At 45.9% G+C, this 22,078-nt stretch overlaps 1 protein-coding gene across 6 annotated transcripts in view; it reads left to right on the forward strand.

The window, feature by feature from the left end:
• Nucleotides 1-22,078, forward strand: part of LOC138528604 (zinc finger protein 585A-like) — a 512,079-nt gene that overhangs the window by 260,876 nt on the left and 229,125 nt on the right. For all 6 annotated transcript variants that reach the window (XM_069640389.1, XM_069640392.1, XM_069640393.1 and 3 more), the window contains exon 7: nt 2,513-2,546. In XM_069640389.1, coding sequence (XP_069496490.1) covers nt 2,513-2,546 — 34 coding nt within the window. The remainder of the gene's footprint in view (nt 1-2,512; nt 2,547-22,078) is intronic.

Genomic DNA, 22,078 nt, shown 5'->3' on the forward strand with positions numbered 1-22,078 from the left:
AGGGAGGAGTCCAGGGTCGGCCAAGCAGTGCTGCGCAACCTGTTCGCTTAAGGTGAGCCTGGTGAGGAGGTAAGAGATGCTTAATGTTGAGTTTTTTGTATTGCTTAATGTTGAGCCTTTTACCACCCCTCGTGGTTGTGCATGTGTGTACTGCTATTTAATCGTATATTCATGAGCATGTGAATCCATGCCAGACCCCATGCTGGAGAAGGAACAAGTTACTTACCTGTAACTGTTGTTCTCCAGCATGGGGTCTGGCATGGATTCACATGCGAACCCTCCCGCCTACCCCTCTGCGGCTCTTCACTTGGTCATACTGCCACTTCACGTGCTACCAAATCTGAAGATGGCTGCCAGAGGCGGGGCTTAGGTAGAGGGCAGTCATTGGCTGTGGTTACTACTAGGAAAGACAGATCAGAGACGAAACTGATACTGATTTTTTTCTTTGCCGAGGATTCCCAGCCTGACGGGGAATATTCATGAGCATGTGAATCCATGCCAGACCCATGCTGGAGAACAACAGTTACAGGTAAGTAACTTGTTCCTTAACTACTTGAGATAAAGAGAGAGAGAAGAGACATCAAAGAGATAAAGTTTCTGATATTTAGGTCGTATTTAAAGTTGAATAAAATTCAGTTTTTTTGCTTTAATCCAAGTTGGTGTTGTCGTTTGTCCCACCACAATCTTTGTGACAGTCTCTAAAAGGAAAAGGAGGCTTTCACAATAGCCTCGGAATTGGTTTCTTCCGGACCTGGTTCGTCGAAGACGTATCAGTCTCAGAGCTCCTTTTAGAATGTTTTTACAAAGTTCAGTCTTATTATATATAGAGTTTGCCAATTAAAATTATAAATGTCTTCTGGATAGTTTTCTCCTCCCCCATTTGAGAAAAATGTGAATTCTTGTTATGTGTTTCAGCTTTTTACCACTGATTACATCCTTCCATGATCACGTTGCACACCCTTCTCTGTATCCCACCTTGTGGCACTAGGACTTTCCAAAGTCCCGTGGCTCTTTGGTATGGTTCTATCCCTTTCATTCTCTTTTTCCCAGGGTATGTGCCCATTTGATTCTCGTAAATTCTTGCACTGAGGGTGCCTTCTCCAGCCTTGATATGCAGAGGAAATATCTCTTCCCTTCTGTTTTACTTGGGTCACGTGCCCATTCCACTCTTTCAGACTTTCATAATGTTGGTGGCTTCTTGAGCCTTGATATGCAGTGATATGCAGTACTTGTCTCTCTCACTCTGCTTTAACTAGGTCTTGTGCCTGTTCCTTTTTCCCAGCTTCTCGTACCGTGAACGGTTTCGGCAGTCTGTGACCCCACACTTTAAAGCCCTCACTGGCATCCTCACATCGGGGGCGTTCGCTTCCCTTTTCGTGCTAGTCTCATTGGTTCTGGCACTCGGTTGCTGGAGCTTGGGGACTCAGGCTACTTTCTTTCTCCTGGTCTCTGCGTCATTTGTTGAGCGCCAGGACCCCCACTGTTCTCTAGTGGTTGCGCCACCAGGGAAGATGCTTTGCTTCCCACCTTTGTTCCGACCCTGACTGGAGTGCTTCCAGCTAGCGGGTCCTGCTTCCGCTGGCTCTGCATAGCTCCGTCCTGCCATGCCATCTCCACAGAGGCTTGCCTCTGCGTTTTGAGGATTCTCTTCCCTCCATCAAGTCACTCAGTGCATGCGAAATCTCTCCCAATTTACAGTTCTTACTCTGGTTAAATATGTTATCACAATCTAAAAAAGGTGTGTCCTTCTTCCTTGACAGTGGGGTTTAAATAAGTCTGCATTACCTGAAGCCAACAGGGTGGAAGGAGGTTCACTGGTAGTTGTAGTCAAAACATGAGAACAAAACAGTTTTTCAAGTTCCATGTAGGTGTACAATGTAGTCCATTCAGGGAGATCTTCATTGGACTGGGAGTATTTGTCCCCGAGAGGGGAGTCACTCCCAGTGAGGTCCCACTCGTCCGGATCCCTGGGAAGAGTCTTGCGAAGTGGGCTCACCTCCCTAGCTTAACATGGGGTGGCTCCCCTCTGTGGAGAAGAGGCAAATTGGCCAGATTCTTTACACACTGTTATTCTTGACATTTAAGGATGCCTGGAACCGTCAAGTTGGACGATTCGGAAAAACTCATAAATAATTTTTCCCTTTCTCAACCACATTAAAAGGATGGGCCTAAAAAAGGTAAATTTCGAGGACTTGCATACGGCCATGACCTCAGCATACATTTTCCTGGCAATCTGGTCTTTTCACCTAACGAGAAGGTGCCAAAACTGGAGAATTGGTGTTTCATTTAAAGAACATTTTCGTCTACCACATGGGTAATTATTTTTCAAGTCTTAAGTGACCATTCCATTCTTCAAACCTCAAGAACCGGGAGCTTGACTTCCTGTTTATAAGACATGCTAAGGTATGATAGCCAACGATTGTACTGGTAAATAGCCTTTTCTATTGTCATTTTTAAGCTGTTACTTACTTTCAAGATAATGCACATTCCTCACAAATGGTTTCTGTTTCAGGCATCTGACACTTCTGTCAAGGTAGAGACCAGAGGTAAGACACTTGCCCTTTAATTCATGAAACTGATAAGAGAACATGCATATGAATGTGTGTAGGGATATGAGGTGTTCATTAAAGTAACATGAAAAAAAAAATGTTTATGTGGGATTGTGTAATTGTGTGACTGCAACAGTATGGTCTATACTCTTGAGACTAAGAGAATTTATCGGTTTGTCTACTTTATGCAAATCTTATAACTTGAATCGGAGTGAACCTGCTTTCTCTAGTGTTAACAAGATCCCTGCTCCTCTCACTACTGTATGTGGTTCAGATGTGAAAGTGTGTGAGAAAGGTCCAGTGGACTAGCCACCTTCTAATACATTTACATTGTTTTTAGTGTATCACATAGCAGGAAATACATACACTCTTGAGGAGGCAGGTTGCAAAAGTAGTGTTTAGTAAAGTATGCTGTCCGTTCAAATTGAATAATTGATGGTTCCTGTAGAGATCGACAAATCAAATTTAGTAGATGTTTTGTGTCACTGTTTTGTCTTAGAATATCATAACCCACATCAAGGGAGTGCACTGCCTTATTTATGGTGTGCGAGTCAAAGGCCATCAATGAAATCCAAGAACATAGGTATTGGAGTTAGCTCCATTGAGTGGCGTGGCAGGTAGCCCTCATCACATCAATGTGCTTTCTCTGTAAGCCTTCTTGGATGTTGTCTGACTCTAGTGACCGACCTGTGCGATAACTGTAACACTTGTACAATAATTCCCAGTCTTCAGTTGGAATTCACATCCCAGTTAAGTTATGGAGCTAACCTTATTTTTGTTAACTTCTATTTAATTCCACACCCCAAACACTGGCAAAGGCATCAACTTGAGTATGTCAAAGCTACTGTTACATGAATATAAGCATATTCGTCACTGAACCTTTGGTATAGGTTCCTACAGCTGTAGCAGTGACTCCAAGAAAGAGATGGTGGTAGCAAATCCCACAGGCTTTGTCACAAAACATGTACATCCTGCTGCTTGTACTTGCAATGTAGACCTGAGTTTTTCAGGCTCCGTTGGATTTCTAAACTCTGTCTTGGTGGACAGATTTCAGGAGGCCACCCTAGTTACAGTGAATAGGGGAGCTCTGAGAGGTTAGCCAAACCCAAACAAGGTAAGCGTGAAGAGTGGTCAAGGCTTAGTCTGAGGAGAGGTGTGGGTTCAGGAGTCCACATTGAGTTCACACAGTGAAATACACAATGATTCTGCTTGGACAGGTAAGTACAAAAATACTATATTTATACTAAATTTATTGTAGGCCCAAAAAACACTAGAAAAATGAATCAAGCCGGTAATATTATCACACAATCCTATAAACATATATACAGTCACCTTTGGTTATAGAAATGCACACAATTCATCTAGAAGTGTGTCTGATAGCGTGCCCTTGGTATACCTTAGAAGTGTACCCATTAGCGCTCCTTAGTTGAATATCCTCACTGTGCAATTTTAAATTTGGTTGAATAACATCATCCCCATTGCAAAGATGTTTTGTTTGCCTATTATCCTCTTTCTGCAAAGCTGAATATAGAAGTGTGCCTATTATCCTCTTTGTGCAAAGTGGAAGTTAGAAGTGTGCCTAATAGCGTGCCTTAGTTGAATTTAGAAGTGTGCCTGATAGCATGCCCTGGTTGTCCTTAGAAGTGTGCCTTTTAGCGTGCCTTGGCTGATCTTAGAAGTGTGCCTAATATCCTCTAGGTACAAAGTTGATTCTAGAAGTGTATATAACAACAACACTCTGGCATAACGGGATTTGACAGTGTCCCCAATAACATCAATGTGCCAAAGTCTAGAAAGTCTGCCCTATATCGGGTGAGCGGGTGAAGTGGATGCCCTATATCGGGTGAGTATGTGGATGGAACGGGTGAAGTATGTGGTTGGAACAGATGAAGTATGTGGATGGAACGGGTGAAGTATGAGGATGGAACGGATGAACTGATGTAGAATGGGTGAAGTGGGTGGAACAGGTGAAATGGTAGAACGGATAAAGTAGGTGAATGAACGGGTGATGTGCTTGGAACCGGCGAAGTGGGTGGAACTAATGAAGTGCATGGAACGAATGAAATGGTTGCAATTAGTTAAGTGAATGGAACTTGTGAAGATGACGCATGTGGATGGATGATGCTTGGAGTAAGGATAATATGGGTAGAACGAATGAAACGAGCAGTGTGAAGATGATGTATGTGTATGGATGATGAATGAAGAAAGGATAACGTGGGTAGAACGAATGACAGGAGTAGTGCATAAAATGGTGGAGTGCATAAAATGGTTGAAGGACATGGAACGGATGGGAGTGCATGGAACGGATGGGAGTGCATGGAACGGATGGGAGTGCATGGAACGGATGGGAGTGCACAGAATGGCGTGATGTACATGGAATGGTTTGGAAGGCATGGAACATCTGAAAGAGCTTTGAAAGGAACGGTCTGAGTGTTTGAAATGGTCGTAATGCACGGAACAGTCGAAGTACATGGAACGGATGAAGTTCATAGAACTATTGGAGTGGATGCAATCTCAAGCACCTACAGTAAACCACCATATTCACTTCTCCACGCTTACTCTCTTCTTTACACCACCACTCAAATAGAACACAACGATACTATGACACCATTCGGTATAACTGTTCTCATACCAACATCTGCCTCAAACCCCACATCACTCTAACTAAACACTGCTGGTTGCACACCCCCCAGCCAGGCGTTCTCCTCAGGCCCAACGCAGCCACAATCGGTCTGGATAAATCCTGCCAGAACGAACACATACTATTGACCTCTCAACCACCACACCTACCTCTAAGAAGCAGCTATTTCACGAATGCCACACCAGCTGCACACATATCCGGTGCTCACACGCACCTTTGACTCTCTCTACTCTCTCTACTGACTTGAACTTCGGTTCCCAAGGGCGTTCAACCTACCAGCGCCTTCAGACCATACCAATGGTACATAAGGCACTATATAAATGCAAAGTAACATAACATAACATAACTAAACACCTCAAAGGAAGAGAGGTAGTTACGCAATAGGAAAACCAGTTCACCAGAATAGAAGCCCTAACTTCTAGGACTTAAAAGTCCAATCCCTAGGTTGACTGGGGCCTTGTGCTCTAAATTCACAAAGTTCCCTTAGGAGAGGGACCAACATTGGGAAATGTTACTGTGTTGGTGAAAAATATTCCAGAAGTCTTCTTGAGGCTTTTATAGTTAAGTAAGGTACCATTTTCTATCTTTTAGAACAGCTTTTGAAGGAATGGAACAAATCCAAGTTCTTCAAAAACATTTAGAATGGAGGAGATGTGGCAGCTGTAAGTATTCGATTACTCACTGCCCTTACTCTGATTTTCCCAAGTGACTTGGCAGGTCAACTGGGAGTCGCTAGGGGAGAGGTTTTCCTGCCGATGGATCCAGTAGAAGAAGCCCAGGAGCTGCGGGTGGAAGGAAGATTCCAGTTGGGTCTAGGAGCTGTGCAACCTTTTCAATGAGAAATGCAGCAGGCACCAATGCAGGCCTGTTTAGGACACTGTACCAGATGGAGGAGAGACGATTCCAGCGACAGTCACCAAACACAGCCGACAGCAGGCGTCGCTCAAGATGGTCTTACAGGACAGAATCCCTTGATGCAGAGAAGCTGAACCTTGGCAGGAAGGTGACTTGTAGGAGCAGGCGACCACCAAAGTTCCAGACGAAAATGCGGAACAGTAACACTTCTGACAGGGTAGCCTAATTCAGATATTCAGAGCTGGTCGGTCCACCGGGCCATCCAGGCCCAATTCCGAAGTCCCAAAGATGCAGGAACTTGAGAAAATGTCTAGATTAGCTGGTCCCACCAGTCCAAGGGTGGAAGCACTGACGAGGGCCTTCTCAAATCAGTATTCCAGCAGGGCTTCACCGGGACAGCTGCAAGAAAGGTCACCAGGCCTCTTCAGGTGTCGTCCACGGGTCTTCAGTCTGCTGCAGGACTCCTCTTCTTATCCTAAATTCAGGTGAGCGATCAAACTCACTGGTCATCCAGCAGTGATCCAATCAGGGACCACTAAGGGTTTTACCCATGCATGTACACCAGATTTACTGGCACCAGTTTGTGGATTGGCACCAGACAGCGGAAGCTTTCCCGGGTAAATACATGACCATATTAGGAATTTCCTGGCTTGAGAGGGCAGGAAAAAGTCCAAGAAACAATTTGGCCAAAGGGCAAGCGAAAAACTGTGTAGAATGGCTGTTTTAGGGCACTAGCCACATTTAGAAGCCAAAGGCGGTAAATGCACTCTAAAAGTACTGCAGAATTTATAAAAATGTAAATGCTACCACCAGTTTGTCTTTAGGCGCATATAAAAGTAACCACAAATCCCCAGTTTAAAAGACTAGGGTGATACAAAAGTATCTCCATGCACTGCATTGTACAATGCTGTGTGCACTGTAAGAAAAAAGAAAAACAGGTTAAAAAGTTAAAGGGAAACACAGTTTCTCAGTACTGATAGTCTGAGGGACTGATCAGTTCCCCCATGACAAAATGAGCAAAACTGGCAGGGAAGTGAAGCTGAAGGCAGGTCAAAAACAAAAGCAAAGAGGGGGGGGTGCTCGAGAGCCTGAACAAGATGGCCGCGGGGACCGCAAAGCTCCGTGAGGGCCCGCCGCAACGACCAGAAATAACCCCCATGGACTGCCAGTGCACACCATAAAATGCACTCAGTCGACGTGGAAACGGGCTGACCTACCTCATGTGAGCGCTCAGCCAATTTGAAGCCTGTTATGACGCCTTCCGACGCCCCCCAAGGGTGAGACCCCCCCTGGTCACACGAAACGAACGCGAAGACCAGCACCGCGTATCTTGGTACCCCGTCATCAAAGGAGGGTGGGCCAGGATACCGGGGCGCCCCACCGGACCTGCACAGACTGCACCCTCAGCCACAGACCAATACAGGGACCTGCAGCAGAACTTAATGCTGAATATCTCTGCATTTTTTTCAGGTTCTCTGACTTTTCTAGAGTTTGTTTATAGTCGATGAAACTTTTTTAACATATTTTTTAACAACTAATTTAGCGTATTTTATTTTGTTTTTACTTTTTAGGTCCTTGTACCATGTTATATGCTCTTATATTTTTTGCCAGTCTTCAGTCATAAGGATGTGTACATGATACTTCTGTGTCAAGTGACTTCCCATACACAGTTGTGAAGATACGTTTTAGTGTATGGAGAGTAGGGTAAAACCTGAATGTATGCTCTATATTTATGTGCAGAGAAAAGTCGAAAAGCATTTTTAGCAGCATACAGGAATCTGTTTTTCTAGAATAATTAACCTCCAGAGAGCGCATTGTTGTTAGCTTTAAAAATTACTTATTCCCCTAACTTTAAAAGTGGCCTAAAGCGAAAACAGTGAGGCAGACAGGCTGTCAAGTAAAAGTGCAGGGCTGCCACTTTAAGGCCAACACACTTCTTGTGACGAATCTGGCAACACCGTCACTGATCCTCTGGAGGGAAGCTTCTCCTACGTGACCAGGGAAAGACAGAAGCTACCTGACCCTGTGGGTGGCTAGCTTTGGGAGGACCACGTAGGGGAGGCAAACTCCATGAAAACACTGGACCAAAATAACCTTGCAGCCATAATTCCTAGTGCCGCCCAAATGCATCTGCAACATGCCTATAAGACCTATTGTGATGTAGATGAGGTATTACCAGGCTTTTCCAACCAACCACCCTATCCCCCCGCCCCCTTTTTATTACTGAGACAAGGAAGAGAGATTGTGCAATGAAGATAACCAGAAGCGGTAGGCCAATGCCACATTTTAGACTCTGGAAATTGTTAAGCAGCGCCGGGAAATTTAAAGTGGATACAGCTGATCAGAGAAGCAAAGACATTTTGTAATGAACTTGTTCTGATGCTGGTCAGAACGCCCGAAATGAGCAGACAGTGAAAAGCAATGCAAAGGCTGTCACAGAGGACATTCAGAGTGAACAAGCTGATGGAAGCGCATTGTTGAACGCCTGCAGGAAGCTGGAGCAACTGAAAGCAGAGGAAGGCGAGGCAAAAGCCAACCGGCTAACGGAACACACGTCCAGTCAGCAAACAGCAAGAAAAGAGGATGGAAAGTCACGTGGAAACCCTGAGCCGCCTGGTAAACCAAAAGAAAGCGAATGGGATTCCGGAGTGCCTGAGGATGAATATTGCATTGATTTTTCAGTGCGAGAGAGCACACTTGAAGCTGGTAAAGAACTTAAAGCTAGTGCGAACAATGTTATAAATGTGAACAGTGTTAAACAAGGGCTGAGGACCCAACATTTGGAAAGTGAAGCAGAAACAAATACAAACTTTGTCGAGAGAAGGGCATTAGCCACATTTTGGAGAAACATTATTTTCTGGATGAAAGAAAGAGTGAGCAAGGAAAGGAAAAGACCTGGCAGGCTAGTGAACCAGGCACACAGTGAGTCTGGGAGTCGCACCCAGGAAAGGAGTGAGAAAAGAGGTTGAAGAATATCCTGGCAGGAGAGTATACCAAGAGTGAAAGGAAAAGTAAACCTGAAATTGTGACAATGACAAGTGAATGAAAAAAGGGAAGAAGACGTACCCTTTTATAAGGATTGATAAGAAGATTACAAAATACTCTGGCAGGACACCAGGAGTAGAGAGAGAGAGCAGAGTGTGAGTAATCGAAGAAATGTGTGCTTAGAGGGAACTCAAAGAAAGGCTCATCACTCTTGAGTACAACTGAACTGTGAGAAAGTGACATTTAAATAATCGGAAGAAAGCTAGGGGGAAGGGAAACCCCTCTCACAGCAGCTTTGCTGTTTTTGCACTTTGGAACTTTTGTTGAGAACCTTTGAAGAAAAGCTATAAGTGTGTAGTTTACCAGAGCCCCTTTGTGCACCTTATATTGAGTTTAGAGTACAAGGGTCAATTTGGGATTTTTGGACACAGGATGGAGGACAGTCTTTTGTTTAACATCCTGACACAGACATTCCTTAGTTGTGTTGAGGTTTGGAAACCCCTCATAGGATTAGGGATAGATGGGATTTCTCCCAACCCTCTCTATTTCCTAGAAATAAAAGTCTATGTCCAGGGCTTACTCTTGATCCCTTACATTCTCCATCATTCCATAATGCACAAGAGTGGTAGTTGGAAGTTCTTTTTTCCGACTAAAGCTAGGCTCTCTCGAAACTCAACCTTCTCAGCTTTACTGTTCCTCAGAAAATACTTATTGAATGTTTTGATTTTTGATCAATATTGTGAACCTTGGTGAGTGTCTCTCAGGGGCATGTTCTCCTTACCGTTGTGGACTTTACCGAAGAATGTTGAGGTCTATTGTTGCAACCTTGGTTTACCAACCTCCAATCATTATTTTCAAAATCTGGAAACTCCAGGAATCACCCCGTCCTATCTCTTTACTAAGAGGGATACTGAAACCAATCAGGGACACATACCTAGCTTCATCATCAGTGTCAAATAACTCAAGGTGGAAAAAGAAATATTAGCACCTGGGAAGCGAGGAATCCACCAATCAGGTTGCTCGGATTGTGGGCTGAATCCCATGATCCAAGCCCGCGTTACGAGCAACCTATCTGTTGTTTCCCCCACCCTCACCTCCCTTAACTTCATTTTACCCATCCCACCCACCCCCACTTTAGTGAATGTAATATATTTTTTAAACATTTTATTAATTTTATTTCAACAAATAATACAAACCAAACTTACAGTGCAAATAATAATCAAATATAAATTTCTGCGTCCAAGTCCACTGTTTCACCCATTTGCCCCCTCCCTCCCACCGGGCCTACTCCCCCACATTTTCCGTTACTACATCCTGCAGTAGGGTTTCCTCTCCAACGTTATTTGTTGAATCTCGGTCGCTTGACTCTATATGCGTGGGCCCAAATAGTTCAGCTATCAGTTGCCTCCAACCTAGCAAGGTTCCAGCCTCTTCCTCCCCCCCACCTTTACACGCTTCCTGCCACACCTTAGTTTCTGCCTCTGCCCATTTTTGTAGATCTTTCCACCACGTCTCCAGTCTTGGTCTATAACATGCCTTCCATCCCATAGCAATTCTTCTCTTTGCTAGAACATACGCTAGATCTTTCAGTTTGCTCACATGCTTAAGTTTACGTGGTGTGGGAAACCCTCCTATCAGGCAAGCCCATGCTGTATCCACCCCATTTTGATCCCTTTTTCATCCATCGAATGTAATATTTATTTTGATGGAAAAAGCTCCACAAAAGACAACGTACAAAGAGACTATACAAATATAAAAATATATATTGTATTATAAAAGCACAGTACAATAAAATCCATAGAATGTACATCATTAGTCATTTTTGCAGATTGACCGCAAGCAGCTGTATTATCGCTTTCAAAAACATATACACAGCCGCGACCACCTCTAGATGGAAAAGAGTAATGCCTCTTCAGTCAACCTGCAATTTGACTTTCTTAAGACTGAGTTTTAGCCTCGGTTCATAAGAGAGTGGACAAAAAAAACAAAAAATGTACTGGCTCAGGAGTTAAAATCACATTCTAGGGGCAACATATAGTTGATGGCCCTCAATCAATGACAGAAAACAGCTAGTCCTCAGGTGGAGCAAAACGCTCCTTATTCGCTTATGGTGAGACGGTATTACCCAAATTGACCTTTTGTCCTAATTAAACTAATAGTGGTCCTAATTGACCTTATGTACAATTGCACTTTACCTTTATTTTACTTTTTAGATATATGTGTGTAGGGTGGGTTTGGAGTAATAAATAATATAATGGGATTGGGTTTCCCCCCGCATATATGTCCTAATTGACCTTCATTTCACGATCAATTGTGCAGAAGGTCAATCCTCCCGCGATCAATTGTGCAGAAGTCAATTAGTATACATCCCGGTGAAACCAGTGCATATAATAAGCATTTAGCCCACTGCAACCATAATCAAATTGCATGAAGACCGACTGATTCATCATCTCAATGCAGTTGCGCTGATCCCTTCGGTACTACATATATTATTTCCGCACCAGTATAATATCAGCGCTAGAAAAGTTTGCCGGAGACCCAGCAAGCCAAGACTACCAAATATTTTCCCCACTTTATTCAGCCAATTAATATTCCTACAGCTATCCAAAGATATTAATTCTTGTTGGAGCTCGTGTGTTAAGTGAATCTCCGTTTGAGCCCATATTCTTAACCAGAAAAGCAGGGGTTTTAAGCTTATTAGATCAGCTATATAATCTTGGTGGAGCAGATAAGTTGAGGAGCTCCTTACAACCCCAAAATACTCAGCAAGAAGCTGTTTTCTTCAAGTTGGATAGAACACAGGCCCCACACTTCTGCAGCATAAATACATGATGCAACATGCTTGCCTAGATACAAATATCTAGTGTTGGCTTCATGGTTAGCCCATCCATCTCCAGAACAAATCTATATAGTGCACTAAAAGCCTGGTTATATTTTTGCGTTGCCTCAACGATATGGTCTGTCCAGTTGGCCCTACTATTAAAGGTCACCCCAGATAAGTACATTTTTCCACCCATCCAAGTTTTTGAGCGGATGCAAAAATGAGGGGGACATTTTTTGTCTGCCTGCCGACGCACGTAACGAGCTGTCTTTATACTTACTGACAAATCTCTGCTGTCCAAGTATTTAGCATAAGCATGAACAAGCTTCTGTAATGCTAGTGAAGTATGTTCCAGCAAAACTGCATCATCGGCATAAAACAGAATGGTAACATTTGATATGATATGATCGTTTATTTATAAAGCGCCTATACACAATGTGTTTCAAAGTGCTTCAAGGCAAGGGAGGGAACAAGGGAAAATACAAACACATTCTTACAGGCCATGAACAGTAAGGATGTGAAATTAACTGTCATGCTTGGCCTGACGACATTTAAGATGGTGCAAGAGCTAAGACATAGGTAAGGAAGGGAGGGGGAGAGTGGGAAGGAAATGGAAACAGACGGGCGACTACCGGTAGAGCCGGAGAAGAACAAAAGGTGAGAGAGAGGGGTGCAGAAAGGGAGGGGAGGAACAAAAGCGACTATCATACTAGGCCTGAGGACATTTCAGATAGTGCTGGAGGGATGGTGGGGAGGAAAAAACAGTAATGGGAGGGTGGAGGAAACAGACAAGGTTGCTATCATATTAGGTCCAGGAACAATTCTGATAGAGTAAGTGCATAGAAGAAAGTAAGGGGAGGAGATAGGAAAAGGGAGAAGGGAACGAAGGAGAGAAAAGAGTAAGCAGTCAAAAAGAGTGGAGAAGCAAGAGTGGAGAGCGAATACAATTGCAAAAGTCAGTAGTAACACATAATGTTGCAAGCCAGGATACAAGATGAAGATGGGAACAGCATGATTCAGGGCCACCATGAGTACAAGATGCAAAGGAAGTCCAGCATGAGAGTTGAGAAAGAGTGACACACCGTGAATGAAGTCCATAAAAGTCAAATCCAGCATTGGCCACAAGACAGTGATGGTGAAGGAAGGCACCAGGTGGGCGGGGCTTGCTAAGTGGTGAAAAAGAGTGGCAGGCAGGAAGGCACCAGGTGGGCGGGGCTTAGGCCAGGTGACCTAGATCCACTTGCACCTGCTCCCCATCTGCAAAGGAAAAGCTGGAGGGCTCCTTAAGTAGGGAAACAGAGCGGCAAGCAGGAAGGCACCAGGTGGGCGTGGCTTGCTAAGTGGTGAAAAAGAGCAGGAAGCAGGAAGGCACCAGGTGGGTGGGGCTTGCTAAGTGGTGAAAAAGAGCGGGAAGCAGGAAGGCACCAGGTGGGTGGGGCTTGCTAAGTGGTGAAAAAGAGCGGGAAGCAGGAAGGCACCAGGTGGGCGGGGCTTGCTAAGTGGTGAAAAAGAGTGGCAAGCAAGAAGGCACCAGGTGGGCGGGGCTTGCTAAGTGGTGAAAAAGAGCGACAGGCAGGAAGGCACCAGGTGGGCGGGGCTTACTAAGTGGTGAAAAAGAGCGGCAGGCAGGAAGGCACCAGGTGGGCGGGGCTAAGGCCAGGTGACCTAGATCCACTTGCACCTGCTCCCCCTCTGCAAAGGAAAAGAAGCTGTAGGGCTCCTTAAGTAGGGAAACAGAGCGCATACATGCCAACACTCCTGATTTAGGCAGGAGACTCCCGATTTTCTTAGTTAAAAATACTGCTGTTTTTCACGTTCTCCCGCCTAAAATAATTATTTCCCCAATGCATTCCTATGGGGAAATTGTTGTCTCCCGATTTCTCTGTAGAAATCTCCCTCCCAGGCATGTCAGAATGTTGGCATGTATGTGAGCGGCAAGTAGGAAGGCACCAGGTGGGTGTGGCTTGCTAAGTGGTGAAAAAGAGCGGGAAGCAGGAAGGCACCAGGTGGATGTGGCTTGCTAAGTGGTGAAAAAGAGCGGGAAGCTGGAAGACACCAGGTGGGTGGGGCTTGCTAAGTGGTGAAAAGGAGCAGCAGGCAGGAAGGCACCAGGTGGGCGGGGATAGCTAAGTGGTGAAAAAGAGCAGGAAGCAGGAAGGCACCAGGTGGGCGGGGCCTCCTGCCCTTTGTGACTTTATTTGATGTATGTGAAAGGAACTTTTTTTTTATATAAGGTCTCAAGAGAAAAAGACCAATTTACTTTGACCGATATTGTTTTGATGGGAAATTCGGCATTACAAAGGTATTTTCCTCATGGGACCTTTTTAAAAAGCGGTTTCCCTTTTTTCTTTTTTAATATTCACACCCCCCCTCCCTCTACGGCCATTGTTGAGCCCCAATCACGGAGATTTCATCCACAACCACAGGCGCCTCCCGCCATGCCTCAACCCCTAAACCAAAATGCACACAAACGCACACACACGCGCGTTCTCCTCGCCCTCTGCATCCTGGTCCCACAGAGCCAGGTAGCCTATGCGCACACTTGTGTGCCGCAGGGGCGTGACGGATCATTTAAGAAAGACTGATGCGTGCGGTCTATAACGCTATATTGTGCCCTAAGATTGGATCTCAATTCCTAAGAAAACATTGTCTGGCCATCTGCCTCATTGTACATGTCCGACCCCTCTGGATAAGGCATAGTAAAAAGAACTGCACCAAAATGGTTACAAACTTAATGAGCACCAAGTACTTCTGCTCTGCATGTCATCTTTGTACATTTTTTGTTGTAAAGCCATTTTGCAGGCACATGTTTTGCATTTACTTCAGTGCTTTATCAATGCTAAAATGATCAGTTGGTTTGGTATAGGTAACCAGTGTAACAAAAAGCGGTACAGTAATGTTCAGGTAAGGAGAGAGGGAGATGTTCTGTGTAAGAAGGGAAGAATGAGTTTGAAATATAAGAGATTAACTCATTTATACATTACAAGCATGTGGCAGGATGTGCCCAAATCGTTCCACCGACGGTTAAAAGGAAAATCTGACGTTTACGATTTGAAAAATATGTTCAAGATGTATACAAGCAGGCTAGTGGGTCAAGTAATGGTGACATCAGATTAATATATAGTGCAGTGGCAAATGCATAAGCTCCTGGTGATGACAGATGAACATGTGATTGGTTGAACAGTTTGGTTACTCAGTTTTACAGTGTACATATGATATAGTGTGCTAAAGTGAATGCAACAATAGCAGAAAACATGTTTTTTCGAAGGGATTGTGTCCTCCGACGTATTCCTTATCTTTGATAATACGTTTCCAGCTTGCTGGCCTCGGAAATTTTTTCTGTAGAGGTCGCTGCGCGTCGACGTCCGCCGAGTCGATGTCCCTCGATGGCCACCGTATCGGCGCTGACGTCACCATGCCCATAAATAGCCACGCGCTGTGTCCGTTGCTCAGTTCCGTTTTTCTGCACTTCGTGGGGACTCGGAACGTCGTTGCTCAGTTCAGTCAGGATGACTCTATATCTACTTGAATAATACCTACTCGTTCTCGATGGCTTCTTCATCGGAACCGACGACGCCGCGATCCGGCTTCAAGAAATGTCGAGACTGCGGTAAAAAGATGTTGATAACGGATCCACACAGGATCTGCTTGTGGTGCTTGGGATCCGAGCACCATTGTTCGGAGTGTGAGGACTACGTGTCCATGACGGCGAAAGCCTTGAAGGAGCGCAAGGGGAAGCTCGAGAGAGGTAAGTCAAAAACCTCCTCGAAGGTTTCTTCGGCTGAGTCGAGGCATTCGTCTCCTCGCCGTCAAACATTCCCATTCTAGATCTCGAAGTAGCTCCCACCATTCGTCGAGATCAAGACACTCAAAAAAGAGACGTTGAAGATCCCCTTCCTCGTCGTCTTCTGTGTCCCCAGAAAGGGTCTCCTGTCCCACGAAACACAGCTCTCAAGCTGAGTGGGAGGAATTCAGAAAGAAAATGTTAAGTGTCTTCGAGAACGCGGCCTTGACCCCCTCGAAGACAGCTGAGGGTGATACCCTGGGTGAAAAACCCAAAAAATCAAAATGCCGTGAGTCGCAGCACCCGGCGAAACATTCCACCCGAGAGCACCACGAGCCATCGTGTAAGAAGGCACCATCTTCGCCGTCGTCGAGGATTCCTTCGACGCCGTCGTCGAGGATTCCTTCGACGCATGGATCGGCGCCATGGACGCCGTTTGTCGAAGGGTTCCTCGTCGCATCGGTCGATCGACTCGACGCCATCGTCGACGCCGATGAAAGAGAAGACCAAGGCTACTCCACAGCCAACGGTGATTCCAAGGGCCTCCGGCACGACGCCGAGACCTTCGTCGATGTCCTCGAGTAGGATCCCGATCCTCTCGAGTTCTTCGAGACCCCTTCTAGTTTTTTCGACGCCGTTCTCGGCGCCTTCGAAGCCAGTCACATCGGCATCGACGTTTTCTCGCCCAGTACTGACGAGTTTGGCTCCTTCTGCCTTAGAGATGGGTTTCACACCATTTCAGAGGTCAGAGTACCCTGGACTATCTTCAATTTATGAAGAGGGGGAAGATTCTGACCAGGAAACATTTGGGTTACAGAGGACCACACAGCCTATTTCAGAGGATTTCACCTCTGAGGAAATAAGGCTGAAGGACCTACAAGAGTCACTTCATGAGGCAAGTGGGCTGGACACTTCCCCAGAAGTGGAATTTGTTAAGCCAGACCCAGGGGAACATGCCGAAACACCCTATAGAACCCTTATGGCAAGAATTATTGAATTTATGGGTTGGTCTGCGCCTTCCCCTGTTTTTCAACAGGATGACCTAACAGACATATTAGACAAAGGTCCGCAGGAGGACCCTGCGGTCCCCTTCCATGCAGCCTTACAAAGAAAAATTACATCTAATTGGGAAACTCCTGAAGTTATCCCTGCGGTCAATAAATGATTGTCAGCCAAGTATAGGGTAGCGGCTGCTGACCCTGAATACTTATCAAAACACCCGACTCCAGAGAGCCTGGTGGTTCAAGCGGCAACTTCATCTAGCAGTAGGACCGCTTACCCTACTGTCCCACAGGATAGAGATGACAAGAGGTACGATTCTATGGCGAAGAAAGTCTTCTCTGCTTGTAGTATGGCATTGAAGTCCATCAACGCCACCTGTACGCTCGCCAGGTTCAGTCACACACTATGGGAGTGTGCTACATCAGCGGCTGCCTGCACACCCGAAGGAGAGGAAAAGGAAGCCTTCCTTAACATTATTAAAGATGGCAAAGATGCCATGTGCGAATCACTTCAAACTGGCATCGATTCCGCTGACAGTATCAGCAGGGCCATGGCGGCAAGTACAACAATCCGCAGGCATTCGCGGTTGCAAAAGTCTGGCTTTGCTCCAGATGTACAGGCCAGACTTTTGAATATGCCCTTTGACGGCTCTTCACTATTCGGAAAAAAGGCTGATGACAGTCTAGAAAAGTTAGACTTCTAAAGCAGCAGCAAAATCTTTAGGAGCTGCTATCCGCCAAACTCCTTTTCGCCCCTCAAGAACCTCTGGGAGAGGAAAGTCCTTTCGCTATTATTCCGCATTCGGGAAAGGCAGAGGACAGCCGGCTCAAAGAGGCCAAAGGAGATCTACCCGAGGTGGACGGGTCAAAAGTACTAAGGCCGCAGCAGCAGCAGCAGGTGCCTCTTCACCCTCGGCATCTGCATCAGCCGCCCCCAAACCACTCTGAGGCCTTTCCACACAATACACCTGTAGGGGGCAGGTTAACTCGCCATCTGACGGAATGGCAGGCTATAACGTCAGATGCTTGGGCATTGGAGACAGTTGCCCAAGGTTACTGCCTACCCTTTCTACACATCCCTCAGAGTCATCCACCGGGGAAAAGCTCTCTAAAAGTTCCAGATTCGCTCCTCTTGCAGGAAATTATAGACCTGCTAGAGAAAGGTGCCATAGAACCGGTACCTGTAGCGGACAGGAACAAGGGCTGGTACTCCCCCCTACTTTCTCATACCAAAGAAGGACGGAGGACTGAGACCCATCCTGGACTTACGAGAATTGAACGAGTTCCTCAGGAAGGACAACTTCAAGATGGTAACTCTCTTCTCAGATCCTTCAGACCCTCCAGCTCCAGGACTGACTGGTATCTCTGGACCTTCAGGATGCTTATTTCCATGTACCAATCCATCTAAATCACAGGAAATACCTGAGGTTCGCAATTGGCAACTCTCATTATCAATTTCGAGTTCTGCCATTTGGATTGACCTCCCCGAGAGTCTTCACCAAGCTGATGTTGGTAATGGCGGCGAGTCTAAGGAGGGAAGGGATCCACGTCTACCCCTATCTGGACGATTGGCTGATCAGGGCTGTATCTTCGGAACAGGCCCAGGCCCAACTAGATTATGTCTGCCACTTCCTTCACAAACTGGGCTTCTCCCTCAATTTAAAGAAGTCACAGATGATACCATCACAGAGACTCCAGTTCATTGGAGCGGTCCTGGACACTTCCCTGGGAAAAGCCTCGCCACCAGAGGTAAGGGCTCAAGATATTCTACAGATGGTCACCAAGTTTCAAAATGCCCAACGTCTCCCAGCCTTCGACTTTTTGAGGTTGCTAGGCCTCATGGCATCCTGCATCTTCCTTGTGCCAGAGGCTCGCCTGAGAATGAGATCTCTTCAGTGGGCACTGAGAACTCAGTGGTCGCAATTCTCAGGGAGAATGACAGATCTCCTCCGGATTCCGGACAAGGTAGCCCGCGACCTTCAATGGTGGGCCTATCCAGATAACATCTTGAAACGAGAACTGTTTTGGCAACCATGGCCGGAGATAACAGTAGTCACAGACGCCTCACTCACGGGGTGGGAAGCCCATGCCAACGACTTGAACATCAGCGGTCGTTGGTCTCCATCGGAGTCCAGACTACACATCAACCTATTGGAGCTGAGAGCGCTCAGACTAGCGCTGAAAGCTTTCCTGCCATCAGTACAGGGGAGAAATGTTCTGATAATGACAGACAACACGGTGGCCATGCACTACCTCAACAAAAGAGGAGGCGTAGGATCACTGCCACTGTGCAGAGAGGCGATGCAGCTCTGGTTTTGGGCAATCCAAGAAGGAATCTCTCTATCGGCAGTCCACCTAGCCGGAGAGAAGAACTTGACAGCGGACGCACTGAGCAGGCAGAGCACAGTTTCCCACGAGTGGGAGCTAGCTCAGGAAGTCCTTCAAGAGATCTTCGCCCTTTGGGGAACCCCTCAGGTGGATCTGTTCGCCACAAGCACCAACAGGAAGTGCGATCTGTTCTGTTCAAGTGAATTTCCCCCGAGAGGAGCTCTAGGAGACGCGTTCGTAGTGGACTGGGAGTTTCCACTCCTTTACGCATTCCCACCAGTCCGTTATTCCTCAAATGATCAGGAGGTTGAGAAGATTCCGGAAAACTATGATCATAATTACCCCGGTTTGGGCCAGGAGAACGTGGTACCCACATCTTCTAGATATGTCCATCTGCCCTCCAATCCGTCTTCCACTCAAAGAGAATCTTCTCTCGCAGAAGGGAGGTCAGGTTCTCCATCCAGACACCAGAACCCTCAACCTTCACGCTTGGCTTCTGAAAGGGTGAGGTACAGGGATTGGGATCTCCCTGATGACGTCATGGAGGTGTTGCTTTTGGCCAGAAGGCCAGCAACAAAGTCTTTATACCGCTGCCGTTGGAACAAATTTTGCAGCTGGTGTAGGGAAGAGAATATCAACCCTTTTTCATGTGGTACACCAACGGTGTTATCGTTTCTACTCTACTTGGCAAACTCAGGCCTTCAAGTTGGCACTGTAAAAGGCTATCTCGCAGCGCTTTCTATCTTCAAGCGCACTGCGGAGGAACCATCGTATTTCAAACTTCCTCTAGTGCTACAATTTCTCCAGGGATTAACTAATGTTTATCCCCCAAAACCATTCCAGGTTCCCTTGTGGGACTTAAGTTTAGTCTTAAACTTCCTAATGGGCACTCCATTCGAACCACTTCACTCTTGTTCGCTGAGATTTCTCACGCTTAAAACTGTCTTATTGGTAGCACTAACATCTGTAGGAGGGTGAGCGAGCTACAAACTCTCTCCTGTAAACCCCCACATACAGTTTTCCACAAGGACAAAGTTGTCCTACAGGTGAAGCCTAATTTCCTCCCAAAGGTGGTTTCTGAATTTCATATTACTCAGAAAATGACCTTACCTTCGTTCTACCCTCTTCCCCATCCGGGGAAAGAGGAGGAAAGGCTACATTGGCTGGACCCAAGCTCTCAGCTTTTATATCAGCAGAATGGCTAGGATCAGGCAAGCAGACCAACTGTTTGTAGGATACTCGGGTCACAAGTTGGGACTACCTATAACAAAACAAACCATCTCCAGGTGGATTATTTTGGCCATTCTGGAATGTTACAAACTGGCAGGGAAAGAGCCACCCCAAAAGCTCAGGGCTCATTCAACCCGGGGTATCGCAGCCTCTTCGGCTCTCCAAAGAGGGGTACCGGTCCGTGACATATGTGCGGCTGCCACATGGTCGTCCGCACATACATTCACAAAATGTTACAATCTGGATTCCTCCACTACTCAAGAGACCAGATTTGGCAAGGCCGTATTACATTCGGTCCATCCCTAAAGGGATACATAACATTCTCACTCCAACCTCCAATTACATGCCACTGCTATGGGAGTCTATCAAAGATGAGGAATACGTCGGAGGACACAATCCCTTCGAAGAACAAGTTACTTCTTACCTTGTAATGTTCTTTTGGCGGGATGTTCCTCCGACGTATTCCTTATCGCCCCTCCCATCCATCCCCGCAGTGATACTTCCCTTGTGGTTGCAGTTTACGCTCCTTCCAGGTCATTAACCAATCAGGCATGACTTTTCTTATGCTACAAAACGGAACTGAGCAACGGACGCAGCGCGTGGCTATTTATGGCCATGGAGACGTTGGCGCCGATACGGTGGCCGTCAAGGGACATCAACTCGGTGGACGTCGACGTGCAGCACCCTCTACAGAAAAAAATTCCGAGGCCAGCAAGCTGGAAACGTATTATCAAAGATCAGGAATACGTCGGAGGAACATCCCGTCGAAAGAACGTTACAAGGTAAGAAGTAACTTGTTCTTTGATTTCATACCATATGAATTCTAAAAAATAAAGCACAGTAATAAACAAATGTTGTGGTAATGCTCCACAATGTGGGCGCACTGTACCAATTGCATAAACTTCAAGTATGATGCCTTGCAATAAACACTGCATTTTACTGTTGTCTGCTTTCACCACTGTTTGCATGCTTTACAACATGTGTACATGGTATCAGACCATTTTATAGGTAAATAGAGAGATGTTGTCCAATAATTATTGCTATATCTGTGTACTTGGATGTCTTGTTGGTTATGCCTAAGCTGGGTGTCTGGCAATGAAATATCAAAGTCCCGCTGTGACGAAAATAATTATGCCTCACAGGAGCACAAGGGTGAGTAGTGGCTAAACTGCCTAAACTTCACCGTTTGTGGTAACGTGGGCCAAGAGAGTACCTTCAAGAGGGGTGTGAATGTGAAACAGTACAAAGTAAAGTACAACAGTCCAAAATAAAGGCATATCCAATCATTATATAAAAATAAATACTTTAATTACAGACACCATATCCACCAACCCATTAAAACACTATAAAAGGCCAGCCCCGTGCAGGGTTGGAAAATGAAGGGAGTTGGGAGCTACTTAGCTCCTGCCTGTAGCCTAGAAGAGCCTGGTTAGCTTGACACCAACAGCTACCAGGAGTTACTTTGGCTTCCCAGGCCGACTGAAGCCAAACACACCTATGTGAATTTAACTCTATGTATTTGGGACAATCTGTAATTCAGCATTATGACACATCTACATGATATTCAAAGCATAAGGAGTGATAAATAATGGGCAAAAGGATAAATGTGCACCTTATATGGACGTTCCATTTGCAGAACGGTATGTACTAGCTCCTTGTTCTCCAGTGGTAGCACTTGGTCACTGGGTAATGCTGGACGGTAATCGAACCCTCGCCTTGCGCCTCGGAAACTAGTCCCTTAACCGCAAGGCCACTGCAATCATCGGAAGTAAAGCTGCAAAATGTCTTTTATTTTATACGGACATGTTTTGTTACAGGGCGCTCGGATTTAAAAGGTGTGTGCATTTTATACTTAACCATCTAGGTAATATGTCAATCGGTTTG

Source organism: Ambystoma mexicanum, chromosome 7q (genome assembly GCF_040938575.1).
Source record: "Ambystoma mexicanum isolate Mex_15411 chromosome 7q, UKY_AmexF1_1, whole genome shotgun sequence".
In the NCBI taxonomy this organism is placed as follows: Eukaryota; Metazoa; Chordata; class Amphibia; order Caudata; family Ambystomatidae; genus Ambystoma; species Ambystoma mexicanum.